General features: G+C 43.6%; 1 protein-coding gene across 4 annotated transcripts; it reads left to right on the forward strand.

The window, feature by feature from the left end:
- The first annotated feature begins 626 nt into the window (after positions 1-626).
- Positions 627-10,897, forward strand: glyr1 (glyoxylate reductase 1 homolog (Arabidopsis)). Of its 4 annotated transcripts, none has more exons than XM_041229251.1 (16): positions 627-698; positions 1,425-1,461; positions 2,028-2,107; positions 2,216-2,354; positions 2,698-2,874; positions 2,986-3,063; positions 3,363-3,416; positions 4,257-4,307; positions 4,787-4,860; positions 5,063-5,162; positions 6,634-6,759; positions 6,994-7,095; positions 7,576-7,738; positions 8,075-8,254; positions 8,579-8,703; positions 10,289-10,897. In XM_041229251.1, the coding sequence occupies exons 1-16, from the start codon at positions 661-663 to the stop codon at positions 10,361-10,363; spliced, it is 1,599 nt and encodes a 532-aa protein (XP_041085185.1). In that variant the 5' UTR covers positions 627-660; the 3' UTR covers positions 10,364-10,897. The 4 variants fall into 4 exon arrangements, with proteins under 4 accessions (XP_041085185.1, XP_041085186.1, XP_041085188.1 ...); XM_041229252.1 differs by having other exon boundaries at positions 6,649-6,759; XM_041229253.1 differs by lacking the exon at positions 627-698 and adding an exon at positions 1,197-1,214.
- Positions 10,898-11,886: the final 989 nt, after the last annotated feature.

Genomic DNA, 11,886 nt, shown 5'->3' on the forward strand with positions numbered 1-11,886 from the left:
CCCGTTCCAGAAACAGGAGTCAGACAGCAGCACACCCGTTCCAGAAACAGGAGAGTCAGACAGCAGCACACCCGTTCCAGAAACAGGAGAGTCAGACAGCAGCACACCCGTTCCAGAAACAGGTGTCAGACAGCAGCACACCCGTTCCAGAAACAGGAGAGTCAGACAGCAGCACACCCGTTCCAGAAACAGACAGCAGAGTCCAGACAGCAGCACACCCGTTCCAGAAACAGGAGTCAGACAGCAGCACACCCGTTCCAGAAACAGGTGTCAGATAGCAGCACACCCGTACCAGAAACAGGAGAGTCAGACAGCAGCACACCCGTTCCAGAAACAGGTGTCAGATAGCAGCACACCCGGGGGCTTGCGTTTGATATTGATATAGCACAGGACGAGCACGGTTTATACTAGCACGGGGTTAATCTTATAAGCGACATAATACACGTGAATTAACCCAATGACGGTACCAATCTCTTCCTCCCTCCCTCCCTTCCGATTTATTTCCTGCTCCATCGCTGTTATCAAAAACCCTGACAAAACAAACAGGAAGCAGGGTTGTCATGTCAAAGTGGCATTCTGAAGCCTGTGCTGGGTCATGTGATGTGAGTGGGTGTGTTCTCTTTCCCTGGATCCTGTGCGACTTTTGCTTTCATTTGTAAAATGGCGACAGTGCATTTACGGATCGGAGATCTTGTGTGGTGAGACTTGTTTGTGTGTGTGTTTTTAATTAAATGGCTTATATTATGTATGTATGTATGTATTTGTTATATACTATTCACATGCTGGTAATACGGAAGCTGTTTTTTTACAGGTCCCATGGTAGATGCGATCGGTGTAATGGAGGTTTGTTTTGATTTTAAAAAATAAAAATAAATAAAGGAACACTGCACTGGGAATTGCGTTAACTAGTGAAATAGTACTGAATCATTGTGCGCAGCACGGAGCAGACCTGCAGGTAACACTCGGTGTGAATGTATTCAGTTTGGGTTTCAGCACTTAGATTGCGTTAAGAGGTCAAATTCGTCGAGGTGATTTACGTGATGAATTGCTTCCTCCGTCCACCAAACAGTGCTTTTATATCTGGCTCCAATAGACAAACACAGCTGAATGACGGTCCTCTTTGATCTCCGATGATGGTGATGCTGGAAATCGACCCAGAATAAATGCGACACGTTGAATCATTTGCATGGACAACTGTCGTTTTCTGGGAACATGTGATTAAACCTTTTTTTTTTTTTTTTTTTTAAATAGAAGCTGTGTGACCTGATCTACACAGGCCACCTAATTAGCGCGGTACTATGACACTGTGTTTAATTAGCGCGGTACTATGACACTGTGTAATTCATTTCGGTGCTACACAAAACCATGTGATACAAATGAGTTAGATATATGTTTACTTTCTAAATGTTCTTATTTTTCTTCAGGGGTAAGCTTGGTCGCTACCCACCCTGGCCAGGAAAGGTGAGTGGTATTTATTATCCTATCAATAAAAATAAGTTACTTTATCACCAGAAATGTGCAATATACTACTTGTACTGAACCGAAACCAAAGTTTATAACATAAGCATTCTTGATAGACTGACACACAGAATACTTTAGAAGTTACCCTTTCAGGAATCCCTTTGTTTGAATGTGTGTAATTGTTAGAGAAGAACACATGATGTTTGATATAATATTGGGCTGCAGAACAGACTGGGCAGTGAGGCACTTCAACTCCAGAACTGATCGTTTTGTTTGGAGGAATTTGAGCAGTTGCTTCTTAAATAAACTAAAACCCAACAGCCTGAGGACAGGGAAGAGTATCTTTAGCATTGAAGATAAAAGACAGTGGAGCTGTGCATGTTAATACAGAGCTATTGAACCACTGGTGCTAGTTTGAGGCAGGAACGCAATTCAATTCATGTGAGTTGTGTTTATAAACACATTTTCACATCACAAGCATTAGTTGTATTTGATATCATGGACACAGTTGTAACTCCTGTACACCTTTTTTAGATATTGATTCTCTTTGTTTTTGTTGTTGTCAGATTGTAAGCCCGCCCAAGGATTTGAAAAAACCAAGTGGAAAAAAATGTTTCTTTGTGAAGTTCTTTGGAACCGAAGATCAGTGAGTATTTGTTGATCTATGAAGTCCTCTGAGATGTTAGCACCACTTTGACACTGCAAGTGGTTGCATGTTCAATATACCAAGCATTTCCTTCTGTGGGGTTTTCAGTGCTTGGATAAAGGTGGAGCAGCTCAAGCCATACCATCCCCACAAGGAAGACATGATCAAGATCAATAAAGGCAAGCGCTTCCAGCAGGCGGTGGATGCAGTGGAAGAGTTCCTCAAGAAATCCAGGGGAAGGGAGCAGGTGAGGCAGAGCGGGGATCCGTGTGGCAAAGTGAGCTTCACATCGAGCTTATCTGTGCTTTGAGAACTTTCTGAAGCCAAATCAAGCCCTGCAGTGGCAAGTATCCCCCCTTCATTGTGATCAAACCATGAGTTTGAGTGTGACTGTGCATTATTGGCTTATTCTTGGGAGATGTAGAACATCCCAGTATTTAATACATGTGTGTTACACTCTATGCATTATGTGCTGCAGGTGTCCTGCATTCAGTTTTCTCTCAGCATGTTATTAAGTAGTGTCTCATGGCTGGGAATTGTGTTGCAGTGAAATTGAGAGACCGAGATGTCAATTGTTTTTTATGTTTTAGGCATCACACAACTCCGCAGAAGAGAACAGTAAAAGCGGTTCCGATGATAAAACCAAGTCCAGCTCTACGCAGGCAAGAGGCAGAAAAAATTCCACAAGCACTCTTAAATCACCCCAGGCAGGAGAGAGCGACGATCTCAGCCCAAGGAAACGGGGCCGCCCTCCCAAGGACGAGAAGGTCGGCCTGTGAAATCGGAGTTTTTGATTGAGCGCAGCCCCAGTTATATTAAACTACATATCTTTGTGTTTAATGTTACTTGTGAATGAATTTCTTTTTGTTTTTGTATAGGAATTGTCAGACCCAGAGCCTTCCACAGTACAAAGAATGATGTCAGGAACAGTATCAAGTTTCAAGTGGCAGAGTAATGTAGGTTTCTGAAAATATTTATTTTATTAGGATACCAATAGCTCTGTCTAGTCTATAATGTATAGGCATCATTATTGGCTGAGGCTATAATTAAAATACAATGTAAATCCTGTCCACTGTTCTTCCCTAGGGGTCTCTCTAACCAAGCACCACAGGTAGTTCATTTGTCCTTGATCTCTTCAGAGACTTTCAGATGTTTGTATTCTTTCAGTTGTTGTGTGCCTGACGTTTGATCCTTTGTATCAGACTAGTAGAACTATTTAGAGAAATGTTTCCGATTGAACTTTTTTCCATTGTAGCAAGTAAAGGAGGACCCTCACTTCCATCATTTTCTGCTCAGCCAGTCTGAGAAGGTAAGAGCTGTGGATTGTTGTTTGAAGTAGAGTCCAACCTGTTTATCCAGCAATATTAGGGGCCCCTCTGGAAGCTTGCTCACAAGCGTTGCAGCTGGTCCTTGTTCTGGTTGTTGATACGGGTCCCAATCATGCCTGGAGGCAGGCAGCTGCTTCAATCTTAAACTTACTGTTCCACTTGTTAACAAAACAATTTTATTGATGGAACTATTTGGGCATTATTTGTGTGGAAATGTTTGCATCTTGGGAGTTGTGTGCTGCCTGGGTATTTGAAGTATGACGGCAGGCTTGTGTTCTCATGCTAACTCTCTCTTTGTGGGAGTTGTGTGCTGCCCGGGTATTTGCAGTGTGACGGCAGGTTTGTGTTCTCATGCTAACTCTCTCTTTGTGGGAGTTGTGAGCTGGCCTGGGTATTTGCAGTGTGACGGCAGGCTTGTGTTCTCATGCTAACTCTCTCTTTGTGGGAGTTGTGTGCTGCCCGGGTATTTGCAGTGTGACGGCAGGTTTGTGTTCTCATGCTAACTCTCTCTTTGTGGGAGTTGTGAGCTGGCCTGGGTATTTGCAGTGTGACGGCAGGCTTGTGTTCTCATGCTAACTCTCTCTTTGTGGGAGTTGTGAGCTGGCCCTGGTATTTGTAGTGTGACAGCAGGTTTGTGTTCTCATGCTAACTCTCTCTTTGTGGGAGTTGTGTGCTGCCTGGGTATTTGCAGTGTGACGGCAGGTTTGTGTTCTCATGCTAACTCTCTCTTTGTGGGAGTTGTGAGCTGGCCCTGGTATTTGCAGTGTGACGGCAGGCTTGTGTTCTCATGCTAACTCTCTGTCTTTTTGTCTTCTATGCAGCCAGGTTCTTCATTGGAGCCTATCAGCAAACGATTGAAAATTTTCGAAGAGGTAAGAATAAACTCACTATTCATATCTGTAGAGATTCTACACACAGCTCTGTTTAAAAAGCATGTTAATTTCCACATTGTGAAGAGTCGTGGTATCTCTGGGTTTTTAATAGAGTTCAGTTTATTACCTTCCTCTGTAATTGGGCTTGGATTCCTGATTTGTTAGATTCAAGTATTGTGCATCAGTTCTCAAACAAACTCACATCACCATGTACTGACGGGAAAACCAAGTACATTGTTACAGCAGAGGAGGCGTTGCAAGCTTCAGAAAGAAAATTCAACGGCACAATTAGTAGAACATGCACAAACAAGACACACTATTAGAACAAGGGAGGCAGCAGCAATAACAAAGATCACCGCTGGAAGGGCTATATGAAAAGTTTATTGATACAGTGGGATGAGGCAGCAAAAAACGAGAGCCAGGTGATGAGCACCAGGCAATTTTGGAAGGATAGACTAACATGCATTCTCTCTGAACAGGACACGGGCTCAACATCAATTCAAGCTGCAGACAGTACAGCTGTGAATGGCAGCATCACCCCCACAGACAAAAGGTAACATTTAAACCTGATGTTTATGTGATTCAATTAACCACACTGTTATGATGACTGATTTTAGATTGTTTATATATATATATATATCTATCACATGAACTGGTAATGACAGTTCTTTACAAATGAAATGTTGGGTGGCATGTTATTTTACTAATGTGTTTGTTTATTGTTATTATTGATGAAACATATTTTTCCACAACAGAATAGGATTTCTTGGACTAGGACTGATGGGCAGTGGCATTGTTGCAAACCTTTTAAAGATGGGACACATTGTGATGGTTTGGAATCGCACCGCAGAGAAGGCAAGTCACTACATGCTATTCTGTTAAGAAATTCACATAACTGGTACGCATGCGCATCACTAGAATGACATGTGGACTTCCGTGTTGTTTTTAAGACGTACTGTCAGTCCATTTTTAAAAGGCAGCGTGGGTGCAGATTATTTGGCTGTGACCCATACCTGCCTAACCTCCCAATTTTCCGTTGAGTCTCAAGACCATAATTAAATACCAGTACCCATATTGCTAGCGCTGTCATTGGCAGCTTCAAGGTTTTATAATAGAAATGGAGGGTGATAGGTAGAAACTCCAGTTCGTAACATCAATGATTTTCTTTTATTGGACACCTGAAGCAACCAATGATAGCATGGATCTCGATTTAGCTGTCCGTTCAGAGAAGAGGGATGTAGTTACAGGGCGTGGCAGTGTGAAAGCTTGCTGATGCTTCCCAAACTGAGCATTGATGAGAGGAGGTGTTGGTGTTTGAGAGCCATTATATTTCACGTGAGTTTAAAAAAAATAAAAATAAATTACTTAAGCATTTTACTTAAAAATAATTTTATATAAGTTAAATCCTTCTATAAACAGCGTTGTGCCGTCAAGCTAATGTGTTCAGCAACACTGAAGTGAAGACAATGTTTGCTTTTGAATCCCCGGGTCTGGAATTTACTGGTACGCTATTGAATTAAACAGAATGCGTGAGGATTTGTTCGTTGTAATTGCCAGCAATCCAGTCACAAACTTAAGCATCTGTAAACTATTGTTGTTGACTCTGACACTTGCTATTAACCAAAGTTTAAGGACCGTGGTCTTGTAAACAGTGTCTTTTTTTTTTTTTTTTTTTTTTTTTTTTACTAACTGGGCCACCATACTTTAGTACAGCTTGGATCAAAGTTCAGTGCATGATTGTTCGTTTCTCCGTGTAATTCACCACAGCACGCAGAGACAAAGCATGACACTGGAGCTTTCTTTACACTGTAAACCTGATGCATTTGCCTTAGTAAAATAAGGACATTATATTTATATCTATATATATATATATATATATATATATATAATATATATGTTTTTACAACATTTATAAATATAAAAAGTCTAGCTTCTAATTTGCACCCCTGGTGTTTGATATCTCAATTGTTTGAACTGTTGGAGGACGTGGAGCTAGACAGCGACTTGGATGATGACCCCTAACCAAACCATTTCTACTGGTACTCCCGTGAGAACCTATTGATGTTAAGTTATGTGAACCCCTGTCTGTTAACAACATGAAGGCAATTGTTCCAGTCTGTTGGCACGTTTGGTCAGAAGTCTGTAATTTATATCATATGATTGTCTGCTGCACTGTTATTGAGTCAGTATTTAGCAGGTGTGAGCTGAGCTTCATTTTGCTGGGATACAGGCTTGCCAGCAGACAGTACTCAGTAGGGCAAGTTCTGAAGTGATGTGTTCACAAATCACAATTTTGCTGTACTAATACTTATTTTCTAACTAGCAGCTTGGTTCCTTGCAGTGTGACTCGTTTATACAAGAAGGTGCAAGGTTAGGACGCACTCCAGCCGAGGTGGTTTCTATGTGTGATGTCACTTTTTCCTGTGTTTCCGACCCAGAGGCTGCCAAGGATGTAAGTGTTTAAGCTTTGTTCATTCTGTGGAATTACTCTTCAAGATAAGAGTATCTCCGTGGGCCAAACAAGTTTGTTTGTCAGTCATTTTAACCATGTATTTATGTTGGTGAGAGATTCAGCGTCTGTTTCTCAAGTTGATGTCCTTGTTTAAAGTTAATAGATATAATTAATACTGAGGGTTCATATTCTGCAAAGCCTGTAAATAACTTGTATTTTTTTTTTTGTATTCAGCTAGTGCTTGGTCCCAGTGGTGTCCTGCAGGGAATAAGACCAGGGAAGTGTTATGTAGAAATGTCCACTGTAGATCCCGACACTGTTACAGAATTATCCCAGGTAAAGACGGCATCTTGGTTTTGTTTTTTCACATGGTCACACCTGAAGTACACGAGAAACCACACAGCCTTTATCCACCAATCGGGAAGCTCCATTAGTGGCACTGCTTCACAGACAAACACTTCTGATTTAATAATAAATACCTATATGGGGGAGGAAGGTGGATGACAATCTATCATTTCAACATTTCAGATACCTTTAAAGGCCTTGTTTGAGTAAGTAGTTCACAGATACGGTAAGTGCAATGGAACACAGGTAGATATTTTTCAGATATGGGGGGTGCAGTAGAACACAGATATTTCTCAGATACGGGGGGGTGCAGTAGAATAGATAGATATTTCTCAGATACGGGAGGTGCAGTAGAACACAGGTAGATATTTCTCAGATACGGGAGGTGCAGTAGAACACAGGTAGATATTTCTCAGATACGGTCGATAAAGCAGCCTGGTTTGTGTGCTGACTGGTCTGGTTTCTTCACAGGTGATCACGTCCAGAGGGGGGCGCTTTCTAGAGGCTCCAGTCTCTGGGAGCCAGCAGCTCTCCAATGACGGGATGCTGGTCATTCTAGCTGCTGGAGACCGGTCGCTGTATGAAGACTGCAGCAGCTGTTTCCAAGCTATGGGAAAGACCTCGTTCTTTTTGGGTATGGACATGTAGCAGGAGCGGGCCTGTCGCTCTCACACAGTGATGTCACGGCTTGACTGCTTTCTTTCAAAGTAAAACACGATAAAGTTTGAGAAATGATGATTTTACTATTGAATTGAATGCATTTGTTGGACACAGGGAAGGTTCTATGCAGGTGTTCAGTTTCATATGCAAGGTTTATTTCAGTCCTGCCTTGCAGTATGGGACACAACATTGATTAGTGGGGGACCATCCATGGAGTATGTCTGTTTGCAGGTGGTGTGATGACTCTTCACATGTATTTGAGGCGTGGCGGGGGTGTTACTGACACAGGCTGTTGTCTCTCATTCTGAAGGTGAAGTGGGGAATGCAGCGAAGATGATGCTGATCCTCAACATGGTTCATGGAAGTTTTATGGCAACGATTGCAGAAGGGCTGACACTGGCACAAGTAACTGGCCAATCACAGATGACCTTTCTGGACATTCTCAGCCAGGGGCAAATGGCAAGCACTTTCTTGGACCAGAAATGCCAAAGTGAGTATTTCATTAAATGTTTTTGATGCGTACTGTATATTTCTTGACCTGCTTTTTAGGAACAGTCATTGAAGCCTGTTCAGTATCCAATTTCAAACACTACATCATATAATGTAATTGCATGTTTGTCTTGGGTAGGGCTCCTTCACACACCTTTTATAAGCAGGTTTGCAACATTTCAAAATAAAGAAGCGATGGCAATATGCCTACACAGTTGTGAGTGTGTTCAAGGAGAATGTTGTCCTGCATCATTTTGATTCTCAGAGGTGAGACTGCATTGTTTTACTTGCATATTTGTACGTGGACTTTTCTTTGTCATTCCAGATGTTTTGCAGGGCAACTTCAAGCCTGATTACTATTTGAAACACATTCAGAAAGATCTCAGGTTAGCGATCGCAATGGGCGACTCTGTCAATCATCCCACTCCAATGGCAGCTGCAGCTAATGAGGTAGAGTGAAAAGCAAGCCTTTCTGTGTTAGGAAGCCTGTCAGGGACCTGGAGTAACTGGGGTGTGCACACGGTGTGCTCGGGTCAGGTGACTGCTGGCTTCTCTAGACGGTGTGCTCGGGTCAGGTGACTGCTGGCTTCTCTAGACGGTGTGCTCGGGTCAGGTCACTGCTGGCTTCTCTAGACGGTGTGCTCGGGTCAGGTCACTGCTGGCTTCTCTGGACGGTGTGCCCGGGTCAGGTCACTGCTGGCTTCTCTGGACGGTGTGCTCGGGTCAGGTCACTGCTGGCTTCTCTGGACGGTGTGCTCGGGTCAGGTCACTGCTGGCTTCTCTGGACGGTGTGCTCGGGTCAGGTCACTGCTGGCTTCTCTGGACGGTGTGCCCGGGTCAGGTCACTGCTGGCTTCTCTGGACGGTGTGCTCGGGTCAGGTCACTGCTGGCTTCTCTGGGCGGTGTGCTCGGGTCAGGTCACTGCTGGCTTCTCTCAGGTCACGGTGTGCTCGGGTCAGGTCACTGCTGGCTTCTCTGGACGGTGTGCTCGGGTCAGGTCACTGCTGGCTTCTCTGGGTCACTGCTGGCTTCTCTGGACGGTGTGCCCGGGTCAGGTCACTGCTGGCTTCTCTGGACGGTGTGCTCGGGTCAGGTCACTGCTGGCTTCTCTGGACGGTGTGCTCGGGTCAGGTCACTGCTGGCTTCTCTGGACGGTGTGCTCGGGTCAGGTCACTGCTGGCTTCTCTGGACGGTGTGCTCGGGTCAGGGCTGGCTTCTCTGGACGGTGTGCTCGGGTCAGGTCACTGCTGGCTTCTCTGGACGGTGTGCTCGGGTCAGGTCACTGCTGGCTTCTCTGGACGGTGTGCTCGGGTCAGGTCACTGCTGGCTTCTCTGGACGGTGTGCTCGGGTCAGGTCACTGCTGGCTTCTCTGGACGGTGTGCTCGGGTCAGGTCACTGCTGGCTTCTCTGGACGGTGTGCTCGGGTCAGGTCACTGCTGGCTTCTCTGGACGGTGTGCTCGGGTCAGGTCACTGCTGGCTTCTCTGGGCGGTGTGCTCGGGTCAGGTCACTGCTGGCTTCTCTGGGCGGTGTGCTCGGGTCAGGTCACTGCTGGCTTCTCTGGACGGTGTGCTCGGGTCAGGTCACTGCTGGCTTCTCTGGCTTCTCTGGACGGTGTGCTCGGGTCAGGTCACTGCTGGCTTGTCTGGACGGTGTGCTCGGGTCAGGTCACTGCTGGCTTCTCTGGACGGTGTGCTCGGGTCAGGTCACTGCTGGCTTCTCTGGACGGTGTGCTCGGGTCAGGTCACTGCTGGCTTCTCTGGACGGTGTGCTCGGGTCAGGTCACTGCTGGCTTCTCTGGGGAGGCATCGTCCTCCTTCACTACCATTCTATTACATTAGGTATCGTAGCACAATAAGTTAGTATATATTAGTACAGCATGATACCCCATGACCTCTGACATGACAACCGTGTGCATATTCCATTTTAATAGGGACTGGGTTGAATGGGAGGCAGAGGGGTGTAGACAGCACATGCTTGTTCATTCTTTACAAAGGAATATATTAAATCGTGTTTTTTATTTTTTTTCATACAGGTTTATAAAAGAGCAAAGGCGTTGGACCAGTCTGATAATGATATGTCTGCAGTTTACAGAGCCTACATTCACTAAACTGCAGTTGTCATTTTTAAGCGTGGACCACATTCTTGTTGTTTTGTTCACTTCCTTTTCTAAATGAATCTGATATTTCCCCTGAGTCTGAGGGGAGAAGCGGTGGTGACGTGGCCAAGCCTCCTGAGCGTTGCCCTGCCTTCCTGTAAAGGGACAAGTGAACTGGCCCGCTGTGTGTGGCTCCTTTTTGATTTGACCTTGTTAAAGCTTGATGGAAGTAATGCAGTGTGTCTGGCAAATTGAAATCCTACCCATTGCAATGGTTTGCTTGTGTTTTTAAACCAATTCAAACTCTTCTGGTTTAGGATCCTTTTCCAATCACACATTGTTATGTGCAAATGCTTTATTTCCTTGTTGCTGTGTTAAAGATATATTTTAGTGTTGCAGTTGTGTTTCATTGCCAGTGGAACACTTTCCTGTGAATGGGTCCAGAGTTTATTTTGTCCTATTTGAGTATTGTTCTGTTATGAAATACGAGACTGGAGAAGCATCAAGGAAATACCACTGCAATGCCTTAATAAAGTCTAACCCTGATTTAGCAGAGATTATTTATTTGAAGAGAATATATACAAGGGAGCAGAGTGACACTTTATTGGAGTGTCTTACTTGTCAATTATTTAAATGCCTTAAAATGCATGCTTTCAGTAATTTATTTCCCAGACTTGATAAAGTTATCAAGATAATTTTCTTAAGGGCCAGTTGCCAAGGCTGTTAATTATTTCCATAAACCGAATGCTCAAGACAGATTTGATCCTATATTTCATCCCTTGCCACACCATGCCAAGCAGGATTCTGTATTAGTAGGAGTATAAGAACAGGCTGGAGAACATGTAATGCCACCGTTTCAGGATGTCTCTGTGTGTTTTAATGCTGGCTTTGGTTCTGGCAGTATTCTCTGTTGAATTCATTACAGCTGTACCAGGAAATAGATTGCACCCTGCCTCAAGTGGTTTGTTTGTTTTGGCATCGTTATCTAGCATGCTTTCAGTAAGCATCGTGATCTCTGAGGCAAAAAGCTTTTTTCATTTATATTTCATACGTAATACTTATACTTTTGAGGGCCAGAACATCTATATATATAATATAATATATGCGCAGAACATGTTTCTCCTTAATAGTGTAGCTTTTAATAGAACCACACTGAAAGGGTTAATTTGAAAAATAGATCAGAATAATAACCTTTCTATTTTGTATTTAGTGATACTTATGCAAAACCAAATCATATGGGTAATATTGGCTATAAAATAGCAAAACAGACTGCATTACTTTGAATTGGAGAAAGATAATTCATACTCAGAGCTTGCACCAGTATAAATATTTTGATACACAGTGCTTCATTTCCTGTGCAAAAAAGTATAAATTTGTAATTGTTTTTATAGATCTTTTAATTTTAGTAAATCTTGTTTACTTCTAATAACCGTGAGCTGTACATTGAGCAGATAAGTTAAATACATGTATTTTATTGTTTTGCCCGAAAGCAACTCCTGCTTAATGCCACAGATCACTGTTCATATTGCTGCTTT

The sequence above is a fragment of the Polyodon spathula genome, chromosome 26, assembly GCF_017654505.1.
Source record: "Polyodon spathula isolate WHYD16114869_AA chromosome 26, ASM1765450v1, whole genome shotgun sequence".
NCBI lineage: Eukaryota > Metazoa > Chordata > Actinopteri > Acipenseriformes > Polyodontidae > Polyodon > Polyodon spathula.

Bases quoted from the DNA above. Each gene is read 5' to 3' on its own strand.
- glyr1 (XM_041229251.1), top strand. From the start codon at position 661: ATGGCGACAGTGCATTTACGGATCGGAGATCTTGTGTG. The intron at 2,875-2,985 runs GTCGGCCTGTGA...GTTTTTGTATAG, and splicing joins GCCCTCCCAAGGACGAGAAG to GAATTGTCAGACCCAGAGCC. The intron at 6,760-6,993 runs GTAAGTGTTTAA...TTTTGTATTCAG, and splicing joins ACCCAGAGGCTGCCAAGGAT to CTAGTGCTTGGTCCCAGTGG.